The sequence below is a fragment of the Etheostoma cragini genome, chromosome 23 (genome assembly GCF_013103735.1).
Source record: "Etheostoma cragini isolate CJK2018 chromosome 23, CSU_Ecrag_1.0, whole genome shotgun sequence".
Classification (NCBI taxonomy): domain Eukaryota; kingdom Metazoa; phylum Chordata; class Actinopteri; order Perciformes; family Percidae; genus Etheostoma; species Etheostoma cragini.
This window is the reverse complement of record NC_048429.1, coordinates 2,995,014-3,009,417: the sequence shown is the minus strand read 5'-3', so window position 1 is coordinate 3,009,417 and position 14,404 is coordinate 2,995,014. Positions and strand designations below refer to the sequence as shown.

The window sequence follows — 14,404 nt, the reverse complement described above, 5'->3', positions numbered from 1 at the left end:
TAAACTATTTTTAAAGTCAAAAAAGTTGCTTTTTACTCTTTTCTGATACACCTGAATAAAAGCTAGCGATAGATGATAGAAAAGTCTGTAATTCTCTGTTAAATGTTCATTCAGTCCATCTGATTTATTGTGACAAAAATAATCTGAAAATTTGTTTCCAACTTTTTCCCTTAAAGGCACCATGCATTGGCTGCTTCCAGCGTCTAATACTAATCGGGTCATTTTGGTCATGGAACTGACAGCTGAGTGGGGGGGGGGGGGGGCAATGTCAGCCGTGGGGTCTGTTGGACTGCCTGTTTAGAAAGTTCCTGTAGGTGGCGCTCTTTAATAAACGCTTGTGTGACCTGCCCACTGTTTGGCTCAGTAATGTGAAAAAAACAGACTTTGACAAAAAAAAAAAAGACTGGATCAAATATTTGTTTGCAGAATTGTCAAACTGATACGACTGACTGAGTCGACACACAATGCTCACAAGAAAACAGACGTTAACAGCTTGAGAGCGTAAATCCATCCTACATCCTTTCCCTGCACACCTACTGGCAAACTCACTAAACGGCAGCCCAGTCTGGAAGCTTAAAGAGGTGGGTTCTGCACCCAGAGAGGCCTCAGTCTCTATGGCAACCCCCCCCCCCCCTCCCGATCCCTTCTCCATCCATCTACAAAACGACTGGCTCAAGGGGCCTAAAACCAAGGCTACACAGCTTCTCCCTCCCTCCCTCCCTCCGTCCTTCTTCTTACTCCACCTACTGTCTGAGTCGGCTGAGCCGCCAGCTGTGGCGAGGAAACATCTGTCGAGGGTCAAATTTATACCTGCGAAAACAGAAGACAGAGCTTGTGTTAGACAGGCTGTTTTTAAGTACTGTGAAGTTTAGTTAAGTGGATTTAACATGAATTTTTTTCATAGAATACTACTACTACTACTACTACTACTAATGTTTACAAGAATAAAAGAATAGTTTTTATTTTGTGGGGTTGAAATTTCAAAGATGTTTGAAAGAGGAAGGAATTGCAGTATGTAATTTCATACAAAGGATTTGGATAATAGAGAAAGCCTTCAACTAATCCATACTTTTTAAAATAATGGAATGTAGTACATACTTTTAATAGAGCATAAATGTGAGGTATCTTGAGAAATAAGGTTTCCAATAATAAATTAATAACTGATGTTTACGTGGGTTTAAGTAGAGTTTATCTTTCAAGAACATTCCATTTCATGGAAATGGAATTATTACTCAACTTATTGATCCGTGAAATAAAGTTTTACCAAATGTTGGTATCTCTGATTAGAACAAACACTAAATTCCCAGTTTTTAAATATTAAAACGGGACAATTCAGATTTGGATGAAAACTAAAATGTGAATTTAAAAAAAACACTTAACACGTCTTGTTTTTTTTTTTAACAGGAATTTGGAGCATGAAAAAAATGTAGAAAATTTAGTTTTGAAACAACGGAAACTCATTGATATTTATTTAAACAAGTGGAAGAGAAAGTAATCATTTCTTTGTTGCTTGTTTTTTAAACATATATATTAAATTCCAAAAATACATAAGTATTCCAACATGTATTTGTACTTTGGACAGAGACAAGTTTTTTTGGTGAGTGGCGAGCTCCTTAATTTCTTATTATTTTATCATCTTCTTGCAGCAGGAAACAAAACATTTAATCTCAGACAAAAAACTAAATCTTTTTTTTTTTTCTTTTCAGAGAAACAATCGAGCGCGGCAGCGCTGAACAGACCTTGTATCGTACACGCCGGGTGTCCGACACGACTGCCCGGAGCAGGACTGCAGCATCATCAGCCGGTGGTTCATCTTCTCCAGGACCTCCTGGTCGATGGTCTTTGCGATGTTGGTCAGCTGGTAGGGGTCTGCTGTAATGTTGTAGACTTCTACAAACACCTACCGGGGGGAAACAATGTCACGTTCAGAGTGTTCACCTCAAGAAACTACGGCCCAGATGCATTTGACCACCAAATGGTGCCAAAGTAAAGAATATTCACATACACAGTACATTGTGGCTTTAAAGGGTAACTTAGTTTTTTTTCCAACCTGGACCCTTTCCCCCCCCCCATGTTTTATGTCTAGGTGACTGACGGGACTAACAATCTTTGACATTGGTTAAGTATTAAGTAAGATCGCTGCGGTCGGCAGCGGCGAAACAAGCTACCATAAAAGTTAAAAGGGCAATTATGCAGCTTGTATTTCTGTTCACAAGAGTGCGTGTTTTTGTCGCCGACAGAATAACTTTCTAAGTCTGACAACATTATGGAAAGCATTACTAAGGAGGTTGAGCTTTCTGTTAAAGAGTAAGATCCTTTTTAAAACATAAAAACATCTACGAAATTTCATTCACTAAAGCCACCAGGCTCCATGTAAATGAACATGTCATTTTAACATCGTGAAATACACTTCATTCAAAGTTGATAGAAACAAAATAAACCAATGAAAAGCCATTTTGGGTCGTCTTTCCACTTTACCAAACATCACATCTCTGGTTTTGGTTGACACAAACAGATAGTTTACCGATTTACATGTGAAAATATGTTTGCTCTATACACGCTAAAAATTTTGGTTTTTAAAATGGAGTCTGGTGGATATAGTGCTTTTGCTGTCAGAGCATTTTTGGGGTAAACAAAAAGCTCCTAAAGAGGTTATAAAATGGTCTTTATCGGTCAGGAACCTTTCTGTACTGTTGTCAGACCCTTAGAATAATAATCTGAGCCTTTCAGTGGCACAAACAGCATTTTTAGTGGATGAAATTAACAATGCATATTTGCCCCATAGGGTCACATCGCAGCCCACACTGCGGCTGCTGGTCCAATTTCAAAGATTGTTGTTCCCATCACTCACTTACACACAAAAACAGAGGGTCCAGGATGAAAAAGAAAACCCCACATTAGCATTTAAATAACATAATTCCAGCCCATTGAAACATACATTTTTTTGAAAACTTCTTAATATTTTTAGGTCAAAACTAATAATTAGATGCTACAAAATCAACACAGCCGGAGGAAAAACAAACCTCATTATCATCGAACTCGCAGTACTGCAGGTTGGCAGAGGGGGCGACTGTGCGCACACACGCGTAGGTGTTGTTGTACGAGTCCTCACACACACAATCTGGGAAGCACTCCTGGAGAAAGACGGCAAATGAAAGAATGGGATATAAGGTTTTTCTGCTGATTCTTTCCGTTCACAGATGATATTAAGGTTTCGTCTCGTACCGACACTCCTGGTCCCAGCAGAGGGCAGGCTGGGTCCGTCACGTTGCTTCCCTCTCCCTCATACTCCACCAGGATGTCAGTTCTCCAGCTGCTGCTGTTCATCTTCCCCTCCTGGTGAGACAGACAGACACACACACACACCAATTTTGTGACACCCACTTATTGATGCACTAATTTTGTAAATTTAAGCACTGTAACCATTAAATTTATTTTTAGTTAATCTTAAAGCGCCCATATTACGTTCACAATTGTATTTTGAGGTTGTACCAGAACAGGTTTACATGGTTTCAAAAAAAAACAACACAAAAACATATTTTTCTTGTAGTGCACATTGCTGCAAATCCTATTTTTCACCCTGTCTTTAGGTCTCTGTTTTAGCTCCAGAGTGAGACATCTCACTTGTTTTAGCTACAGAGTGAGACATCTCACTTCTATACTATCTTTGTTGGGAGTCGCACATGTGCAGTATCTAGATAAGATCCCAACAACTAGATAACTCTTTCCTTCAGCTTTGGTCAGTGCAAGGCAGGATTAGCTGGGAGACTTCTTCTAGACCAGGGCCACTTGTGGAAAACCTGCAGAACAGGGACAGGAAGTAGTTCTTTTGGAGATTATGGTCAACTAGTGTGTGTTGTAGCAGTGTTTTGCCATTGAGAACGAGCTAGCGTGCTACGGTTAGCCACCTCTCCTCGGCTAGTGACGTAGAAAACCGTGCAGGTGTTGAACAGCTCCCCCGGAGACGGAGGACATTCAGAAACTGTATCTCACTCTAAACAGCATGGATGTTTGTTTTTCCAAGTTTGTATGTGTGTGGATGCACCAGAGACACAAAATAACACCCAAAATCCCAGAAAAAGTGATTTTTTCCCTATATGGGGCACTTTAAAAACATTTGTAATTTTGTGTAGATGTATGGAGGACTAAAGCTACCATTATAATACATAATTAAATGACTCAATAAAAACAAAACCCAGTGTATTCAGGGGGCAGGCAGCTAGCGGATCAAGCCTACGATTTGAGACAAAAATTAAATTGCGCTGAAACTATGTAGAAACTCACAGTGCACCTTTAAATATTGTAGTGTTAAGATAACATTATTACAGCTATTAATAAAACGAGGAGTTTTATCAAATACCTTATGATCCATTTTCAGCTCTTACTTGTTCAGAAACTAATTTTGGTGAGGATATATTTGGAGAAAGGGACTATAGATATTAATATAAACCTTTTGTCCAACTAAATGAAGTGAAAGTGCCAGCTGGCAGTATGATGCTACATCTCTCTTTGTGACGACAGTAGGTCTGTTTTTTATTAATCAGATGCTGAAAAAGAAAAAACATCAGCTGAGTGATCTCACCAGAACAGGCAAGAAGGACATGCCGTCCATCTGCGTCTTGTTGACGTTGTAGCCGGCGATGTCCAGGATGGTCGGACCGAGGTCGACGTTGGACACCAGCATCTGACAACAACACCAGTTCATTTAGTCCGGTTCAACAGATACTGCAGGGAGACACTGAGCAGAGGGAACACATATGGACAGAACACAGGTGCGTGTTTGTACCTGGCTGGTCTGGTTGGGCTTGATGTTTGGTCCTCTGACCATGAGAGGAACTCTGATGTCAAACTCGTAGAGCTGCCTCTTATCCAGAGGAAGAGAAAACTGACCTGAAAGAGAAAGAAACCACAAAATAGATCACTGAATCACGGTTTGACTGCAGTACTGTGTCCCGACTTCCACTACGGCTACGCCAAGACTCGCCGATGGGTTGGGGTTAGGCATTTGACCTCGAGTGGTTAAGGTTAGGATAGCCGATTGGTCAGGGGATAGGACCTGTACAAATGGAGTTACCTTATGGGGAATTTGGGACACTAAACTGCACGTTTACCCTGAGTTGCCTGATTAATGCAAAATTATCCCAACATCTCCAGGCCATCTTCCAACACAAAAAGCTGCTACCAGCTAGGCTAAAGCTAATATAGTTAGCCTAACGAAACGTTACGGTTTGGAGCCGCAAAGCTGAATAACACTAATCTGCAACAGCTGTCTGTGTCTACAATACTGTAACTGACTAACTTAAATCTTCTTGGAGACACAGTTTGTTGCTAGTGTGTGACATTCAGGCTCTGCATGCACAGCCAACCACCAATCACATCCATTTATCAAACAACCAAATCTGGCCTCGCTAGTCGACCCCAACCTCAAATTTAAAGGAAGCAAAATGCACGCATGACAATTCGGATACTTTAGGTACATTTGGCCGATAATACCTTTACTTACTATAAGTAGCATTTTGAATTCAGGACTTTTACTTCTAAATGACCATTTTGGAACTATGGTATTCCTGCAAGTTAAATGGTGTGTGTGTGTGTGTGTGTGTGTGTGTGTACCTGTGTGGTAGCCGTTGTCAGAGGTAAAGAAGATGTACGTATTGTCCAGTTCAACGCTGATCTCCAACCTCTTCACTATTTTCTCCACCAGGTCGTCCACTGACAGCAACGTCCGCCACCTACAGACCAGAGTGAGCAACAACAAACCGGCAGTAAAACCAAACTCGGGAACAAGTTTGGCCACAAAATATAAAGAAACATAGCAAAACTACTGAAATTATAAGGCAGAATAAGAAGGCAAGAGAAGAGGAGAAATGACAGGAACGGGGTGATAATAAAGCGTGATTCATGGTTCTGCGGAGGCGTCACGCAGAGCTTTCACCGTGGCCTACGTTAGTGAAGGTGATTAACTAATTTTAATAATACTAATCACAGTGGTCATAGTGAGAGAAATAAAGGGTCTCTCCTGTGCTTTCTGACCACGGTGGGAAATCTGTAGCACGAAGAGTTAACCCTCTCTCCTTGATTTCATGTTTACGGATAAGGAGAACTAAGAAATGAGTCGGGGGAAATGCTACACTAGGTGCAGGTCAACGTAGGGTCTAGGTGTGTGTCTCTAAGTACGTAGCAACGACGTAGATTTTAAGCAGAAGTTTTAACCAAGCTTAAGGAAGAGAATGAGTGATGCAAAGACAAATGCAGAGGAGCTGTGGAAGACAAATAGAGAAACAGAAAGTCACGAAGCAGCAAAGACTGACCGTTTCCTGAAAGCATCATCCAGAAACTGAACAGAAGCGTTGGACATGGGGGTTTTAGCCTGTCTGATCAACCAGTGTTTGTCCTAAAGAGAGAAAAAGGGATGCAGGATGCATTAAATCTCAATATCTTTTTGCATCCTGACAAGGTCACCTGTTGGAGTTCAACAGAAGAGTGATGTCCAATTTTCATAGGGATTAAAAAAAAAAAGAAAAAAAAAAAAAAGGCCCAGGACAAGCCATACCTTGCCGTGGACGTTGAAGTTGGGGTCTCTGGGAGCCTTGGTGTTGTTGAAGCTGTTCTGGTACTGAGGGGCCGCTGTCCAAGGGGAGTGGGGGGCCGGAATGGACACCATCATGAAGAACGGCTGGTAGTTGGATTTATACTGGAGGAAGGCCAGAGACCTGTTGGCCTGAGAGAGAGAGAGAGAGAAAGAGAGAGAGAGACACGTTACTTCTTGTTACTTAAAAAGTCATCTTGCGTTGTCAGACCTCTCCACAGCGCTGTGGAGTGAGGTCTGGCTACACCACACACATATTCTAGGATAGGAGGGAAAAAAATGCTCCTTTTGCATTTTTTTTAACCAATCACAATCTTTTTGGCCGGTGCTACGGTCCGGACGCAGCGAAGGTTGAGGTGCTTATTAGTCTCGGAGAAGGAACTTCTTCTGGTGAGACATTTTCACCCAGCAAAAGAAAACGCAGCATGAAATATAAAATGAAGTTAACTGTTCATACGGTACAGTAGAGTGAGCCATTTAAATGAGTTGGATACGAGGTTAATTGGCATTAGCTCTGACCAGTGCATCGCCGTGTGCACTTCGTCCACCACAATCCCACTAATCGCTCCCAAAACGACCATGTTGGATTGTAAATTGATTTAAACATATTCTTTGTAAATCTTTGCAATCCTTCTGGAAAAACAACCAAGCAGGCCTGCTTTATTGCACGGTCCAAATTTTCTTTTAACCTTGCTATTTTGTCTGTAGCTTTACAGCTCAAAGTTTTTTATTTCCCGTAGCGAAGGGATTTTGAGAACAGCAACACACAGAGAGCAAAAGTTAAGGAACAAAGCCTGACATCTGCCGCCTGGAAATGTACCTCCTTTGATCAAGAACACTTAAAAAAGTAATTTGTCAATTTTAAAGTTGCTCTAAAAAGCCAAAACGTTTCCCAGATAAGTCAATCTCATTTACATCCACATAGACTTTGTATTATCTTTATCTATCGGTTATTGGTTAATATGACAAAGTCTAATTTTAACATTTCCAGCCAACGTTTATTAAAAAAGGACATAATATAAAAAGGTAAAGTGATTGTAACATTTCTCAGTTGTCTCACCAGGACGTCTGTCAGGTAGTCTTGGCTGTAGTCTGCTCCGTGTTTCTCAGGCTTTCCGTTCACTGACAGAGTGTAGTTGTAGTATTTAGAGTTCTTCTCCTGGAAAACAGACGACTTTAATGAAATACTCTTATTTTGGAATGTTATGCTTCTGTCTTATTATGTTGTAAAAATGTACCCCCTTAAGCACAAGGTGTTAAAGCCCATAATTTGGACAGATCACAGAAGCAGAATAAGAACAAATATAATTTCAAAAGGCTTTTGGGTGGTCAGCACGTATAGCACCTCGCTGGGTTTAGCAACGCTGATTCACACAATTTCTAAAAGCAAGTTTGCAGATTACAATAAAACGTTAATTTCAAAATAATCACTTCATTTATAGTATCAAATCATAACCGGAGTTATCTCTTACATGAGTTATCTCTTCCATGAGTTATCTCCATCTATGAGATAGAGTACAGTAGGTCTAGACCACACTATTTACAAATTCCCCCAGGGGAAAGCATTTAATGCAACAGTAGCGAGTAGGAACTTCCTTTTGGGGAGAAACCTCGGACAGACCCAGCCCGTTGGTAGGCGCCTAGGCGGTGTCTGACGGTGCCGGTTGGGGGTGTGATGAACAGCGGCAATGACAGTCACAACAACGATAATAGTACTATGACTAGAAGTAGTAGTTCATGGCGTAGCAGGCCCACTAAATGTCATGATGCAATCAGACACTGGAGCTGAGAGGGACCTGAAGTAGGAGTAGGGGGTAAGAAGGTGGATGTATTGCCTTACCAGCAATATCTGTGTTGTGATAAGCTGTCGGGTCATGAGACCAGTTCTGCTTCCATCTGTGTTTGTCCAGTAACGGTGTAGATAAGCTAGAGGAGATTTGACTGCAGACATGTTACGGGCATGACCTTTGTTTTCATGACTTGTGTAAACCAGTTAGAGAGGTAGAGGCGATATCATCTCGGCCTGTTTATTAGGCTGGCTCCTTCTGCAGAGAGCTTCCAGTCACAGGACGACATGAGCTGAACGGTCACTGACGCACAAAAATAAACTTCCCACAGCGATGTTGGTGAGCTAAAACCTCCTCTTCACACACCTGTGTACAAGTGGTGTGTTAAATCACAACCGCCATTTTTGCTTTTGATATTCAGTAATAACATTGTTTTCTTCCCAGACTTTTATTTTCTTAAGGAAAGACACAACCTATGGATATCACCATGAAACGTCCCCAGTTGATAACTTACATGAATAGTTAATTGAAAATTGTAACATGCAAGTAAGGCAATATCTAAAGATGCAGAAATATTGTACACAACATTGGATGAAGCCAAATTTAACATAATTGTTTCAGTTAGGTGACGTTTTGGAGTCAACAGTTTTTACTGAGGGAATTTAGTCAAATAAACACCAAAATGTGTATTTTGGTTGTTTTCTTTCTACTAGTCTAAAAGAAGACAACTTATGGAAGACGTGTTATGAAAAGAGCTAAAAATTGACCAGTGCATGGCAAAACACTATCTTTGCCTTTCCTGTGTAAAACCTCTGACACAACCTTTAGTTTATCCTCTGGAAACTAAAACCGTCCACTGGAGACCAGATGACGATTAGAATAGAAGAGGTCATTGGTCTCCCCCAGATAACTAGTGGACTATGGATGTATCCTACTAAGAGACCAATACAAGACCAAACCTAATAGTCTGACTCTGCAGGAGCAATGTCTGGGAGGATTTTGTGACTTGTTGCGTTAGCTCCCTGAAAACAATGTTTTGGGAGCAATTTGAATAGGTAAGATGCTTAGTTAAATGGCTAAAAGGCTAAATTGCACTAAAGCTGACAGACAGGAAGGAGCCTCAGACTAAATTTATGTCATACCAGTCCGACCCAGTAGTTCCAGCCTGGAGGAACATGCTCCACTCCACCAGCCTCTGAGTGCCCGTACTGAAACACACAGACAGTACAATTTGTTAAATGACATGTACACACACAACAACAACAGTATCAGCTTTTTTAATTGGCACTACCAAAACAAGTACAAACAATATATTTAAAAATCAAAGTTAGAAAACTAGTGTCAAGTGTTGGACAAATTCAAAGTCAGTAAATAAGTTGTTATAATTCATCCTGAGGAGAGAACTAATGTCAAAAATGTGAACCAGATGGTGGCGCTACATGAAAGTCAGAGTATCATAAAAATCATAAGGGGTAATTGTCTGGGAGCTATTAAAGCGCCCATATTATGCTCATTTTCAGGGTTAATATGTTATTTAGAGGTTGTACCAGAATAGGTATACATGGTTTACAACATATTTTTGTTGTAATACACATTGCTTCTGATCCTCTTCACCCTGTGTCTTTGAGTCTCTGTTTTAGCGACAGAGTGAGACATCTCACTTCTATCCTATCTGTGTTGGGAGTCACACATGCTCAGTAGAGAGGTAAGATCACATCAGCTAGATAACTATTTCTCTTTGGTCAGTCCAAGGCATTATTAGCTGGGAGACTGCTTCCAAACGAGGGCCACTTGTGGAAAACCTGCAGAACAGGGACAGGAAGTAGCTCTTTTGGAGATTATGGTCAACTAGTGTGTGTTGTAGCAGTGTTTTGCCATTGAGAACGAGCTAGCATGCTACGGTTAGCCACCTCGTCTCGGCTAGTGACGTAGAATACCGTGCAGATGTTGAACAGCTCCCCCGGAGACTGAAGACGGAGGACATTCAGAAACCTTTCTCACTCAAAACAGCATGGATAGTTTCTTTTAAGTTTGTATATGTGTTGAAGAAGCACCAGAGACACAAAATAACAATAATAATCCCAGAAAAAAGTTTATTTTTTATTTTTTTCATAATATGTCTGTACAAAAGTTTATTCTTTCCATCTCGAAAATGTGAAAGTGAAAACTTTGACCAGTTAGTGGCGCTCCATTAAAAGTCAGGGGATCACCAAAGTCAGTCATCTGACAGATTTCTTTAATTGAATTTGGTTTATTGTGTCAGTTTTGTGATGTATACCATTTTGTATTATTGCTTGTTATGCACCTTTTATTCCTTTTATCTGTACTGAGGCAGATCTGCCTCGACTGGAAAGCACTTTGGCTCAACTTCTGGTTTAAATGTGCTGTATAAATTGACTTGACAAACACCGCATGTTTGACACCGCACTTCACAGCAATCCCTCAGACATACTGACCGAAACTAGCAACCCTTGAGCCATGCTCTGCTCTCCCCTAGTGTCCACCCTAAGGGACAGAGTGTTTGGTGACCTGTGATGAGGGGTCACACGTTGACATACAGGGAGGGAAGAAGGGGAAGTGGGGGAACAGGGTTAGGCATCATTTGTTTCCTATTTAGGTGACGAGTATGTCCCAGTTCCTCATCTAACAATCTGTTTGTCACAAGCGTAGATGCAACTTTGACAGCTGGACTTAACCAGAACATAAAACCGCGTGACAGAAGATCTTGTGACTGTGTTCAACTATTTACAATCACCTGGAAATCCCTGAAGTCAATTTTCAATTGGAGGTGCTACAGAAATGCTGCACAGATCAGCTCTCTTTTTACGCATTTAAGAAAAACAAAAAAAACATTTAGTTTGATGACAAATTGGCAATTAGTCGAAAACTATTCTACAAGATATGGCAAATGGAAAAGAAAGTCATACAGTAGTTGTGAGCCAGAATATGGACCACACTGGTGTAGATCAGGGGGACCCTGAAGGGTAACCACTGTACCGTCCCATATTTTAACCGCTGTGCACATTGAAAACACAACATGGGCAGATTAATGAATAACAGGAAGTCAATGTGCTTTTTTACCAACAGTAAACCTAACTACACCAGTATGGGAAATGTCTTTACACTTCCTTCATGCTTTAGATAGATGCAGTTCTTTTTACCTTGAACAATTAAAAGTAGTTTACTTAAAGATCTCGATCTCTGAGTTAGAGTGTGAATGTGTGAGTGTGAATGTGTGAGTGTGAGTGTAAGTGTGAGTGTGAGTGTAAGTGTGAGTGTGAAATGCCTAAGTCTCCCATCACAGCTAGATTTAGATCTAAAGCCTGAAAACAGAGCCGAGAGAAGGTGCAGGAGACTAGTTTTCTCTCAGACCACTTGAATTTCAATCTGCTGACACCAGAAATAAATAAAGTGTCTACCACAACTGTAAAACAATGCAGTGTGCAGAAAAAAAATGCCTTAATGCAATTCAAATCCATGTATTATCACAAATACCCATTATGTTGTTACACAAATAGAAACGTATGAAGTTCTGTGGTCTCTACCTGGTTAAGGTATTTCCCAGCGAAGAAGGTCTGGTAGCCGGTGTACATCTTGAGCAGTGCGGGGAAGGTGTGTGCTTCCTCGCTCTTCTGCCAGTCTTTGCTGCTGCAGTTTCCCTCCAAGGTGTTGTTGATGACGTGGTGGTTGTGGGGGTATTTCCCCGTCAGGATGCTGGCTCGACTGGGGCAACACAGCGGGCTGGCGACAAACTGAGAGGGATGATGGTGGAAAAAGGATGAGAGATGGAAAATGGCTCTGTACAAATATCTACTTTTTCAGCTTGAATTCACCAAAGTCACACAATAACACAAACTAATTAACCAATCGAGGCAGCGGTAGACCAGCACCTCCTGCAAGGTAAAATGACTATTTTGTCAAAGGAGTGTGATCGCTTTGAAGACTGTATTTGTGATTATTTGGTAATTTAAAAATCTGATATTACGAAATATCGGCCGATATACACTACAGTATATTTAAAAATATATATATCCAGAAATACGTAACAAAATAAACATATTTCCCTAACATTAGCTATTTGTAGTTATTTATGAGTTCTCACAAATATAATGATAATTTGTTTTATTGTAACAACAGAACAGAGGAACATTAAAAATGTATTAAAGTTCTGATGAATAAAATGTATACAAATACAAACTTAAGATATGAAACTTGAAGTCCTTTGATTGTTTTTGTTATTGTATTTTTGTTCAGAGTGTTGCCAACAGGGACGCTGTAGAGCGCCCTCTGATGGACAAGCTATGTAACGGCAACACTCATAACATGGTTGACAGTCCGTTTTATTTGACTTTTTATTCATTTACGCCGCGGATATATCAGTCGGGCTCGAGTAAACTTAAACTAATATAGATTGTTCTGGCTTTCTAAAATCCAGGTAGCTGCTGTCCCCGTCAACAGCAGGACATCACTTAGCTTCGGTGTCGGTACTCCTGCCTGCTTCTCCAAAGTGGGGGTGTGCCGACCGCCATCTACTGTAGCTAACACACCGACTGTGGCTAAGAAGCTGATACAGCCCCACTTCCAAAGATCCTACCTGTCTCTTTAATAATCCTCGATCACACATGACGAGGACAACAATGCTGTTGATCATACTTACTGCGTTTGTGAATGATATCCCTGCCTCACCAATTAGTTTTTTGGTCTTGGTGAGTGGACTCTGGAAGGAAAAGAAGTGTGATGTGACAAATTGATTAACTGATTAATTTATTGACCTCCGTCACACTCAAACTGGGCAACAAGCTCCCTTTCAGTCATCACATCAAGATGTAGTGATGAGGCTGCAGCTCTGTCTTACTGCCTTCATGACTAAGCTCCTTCTCTACAAAGACAGACAACTGCATCAGTAGCTAACTCTGCCTTATATATATTTATAGGAAATATAAAGATTATTTTGTGGGGCATTTTCAGCCTTTATTTGTCACAGGACAGCTGATGACATGAAAGGGGAGGGGGGGGGGGTAAGGTGGACCCAGGCCCGCTGCGTCATGAGGTAAACCTCTATATATGGGCGCCCACTTTACCAACTAAGCTATCCGGGCACCATAATTTTTATGAATTATACCTATGTTAAATTTGGCATCAATCAAAAGACTATTTTATGAAAAAATATATTTGACATTGCTCATACTCAACATCCTTCACAGCTCCTTACAACAGATTGCACAATCAAAACTTCCTTTTGATACTTTAAGTAGGCTACAGTAAAAATATTTTGCTGAGATTATTTTTACTTAAGTAAAGTTTTGAATGCATGGATTGACTTGTAGTGGGGTATTTTGACAGTGTGGTAGAAATACTGTTATTTAAGTAAATTCAATAATATCTAAATGCTTACCAATTTTAGAATGACAGCAGTTTCAATCTTAAAATAGTTGGATTACATATTAATATGCCACTAAATTGCCTGTTTTTTTGTAATGGGACACGGACACTGAGGGCCTTTAAGAGGAGGGAGGGTGTTTGCTAAAAACGGTGGGATCAGATTAGTGATAAGACTGCTGACTCTGTGAAATGCCTAAATGATGTGTCCACCCAGGAGGAATGTGAGAAGTCAGCCTAATCACACGGGACGAAAAACAAATGTTACATCAGTTAAAACAAGTGATATCCACAAATAAGATGCAAATGCAAAGCCACGACTACCTAATAAAAAAACTTAGCCTATTTAAAAAAAAAACACACACACAAACACAAAAAACACACATGGATCAAAACCACAAAATCATGAAAGATGATCTCACCAGACCCCCGATTGCGATGTCCAAGTCGTCGGTGAGGATCAGAACAATGTTGGGTCTCCGGGATGATTTAGCGAGCACACAGCTGCTCAGGTTGCTCCACAGAGTGACGCAGATTAGCAGACAATTCAATAAGACCGGCGCAAACGAGCGATTTAAACCCATTTTCACAAATGAATAACAAAGTACTGAAGCTGTGCGTCTCTTCCTTCAGCTCTGGGCTTTATAAG

General features: G+C 40.7%; 1 protein-coding gene across 1 annotated transcript; it reads right to left on the bottom strand.

Annotated features, from left to right (window-relative positions):
* Window positions 1-415: 415 nt before the first annotated feature.
* gnsa (glucosamine (N-acetyl)-6-sulfatase a) lies at window positions 416-14,339 on the bottom strand. The gene is made up of 14 exons (XM_034863871.1): window positions 14,178-14,339; window positions 13,034-13,093; window positions 11,922-12,128; window positions 9,519-9,584; window positions 7,650-7,748; window positions 6,554-6,721; window positions 6,312-6,394; window positions 5,614-5,732; window positions 4,787-4,890; window positions 4,583-4,684; window positions 3,226-3,336; window positions 3,024-3,134; window positions 1,740-1,900; window positions 416-810 (listed from the first exon to the last, which is right to left on the bottom strand). The coding sequence occupies exons 1-14, from the start codon at window positions 14,337-14,339 to the stop codon at window positions 744-746; spliced, it is 1,620 nt and encodes a 539-aa protein (XP_034719762.1). The 3' UTR covers window positions 416-743.
* Window positions 14,340-14,404: the final 65 nt, after the last annotated feature.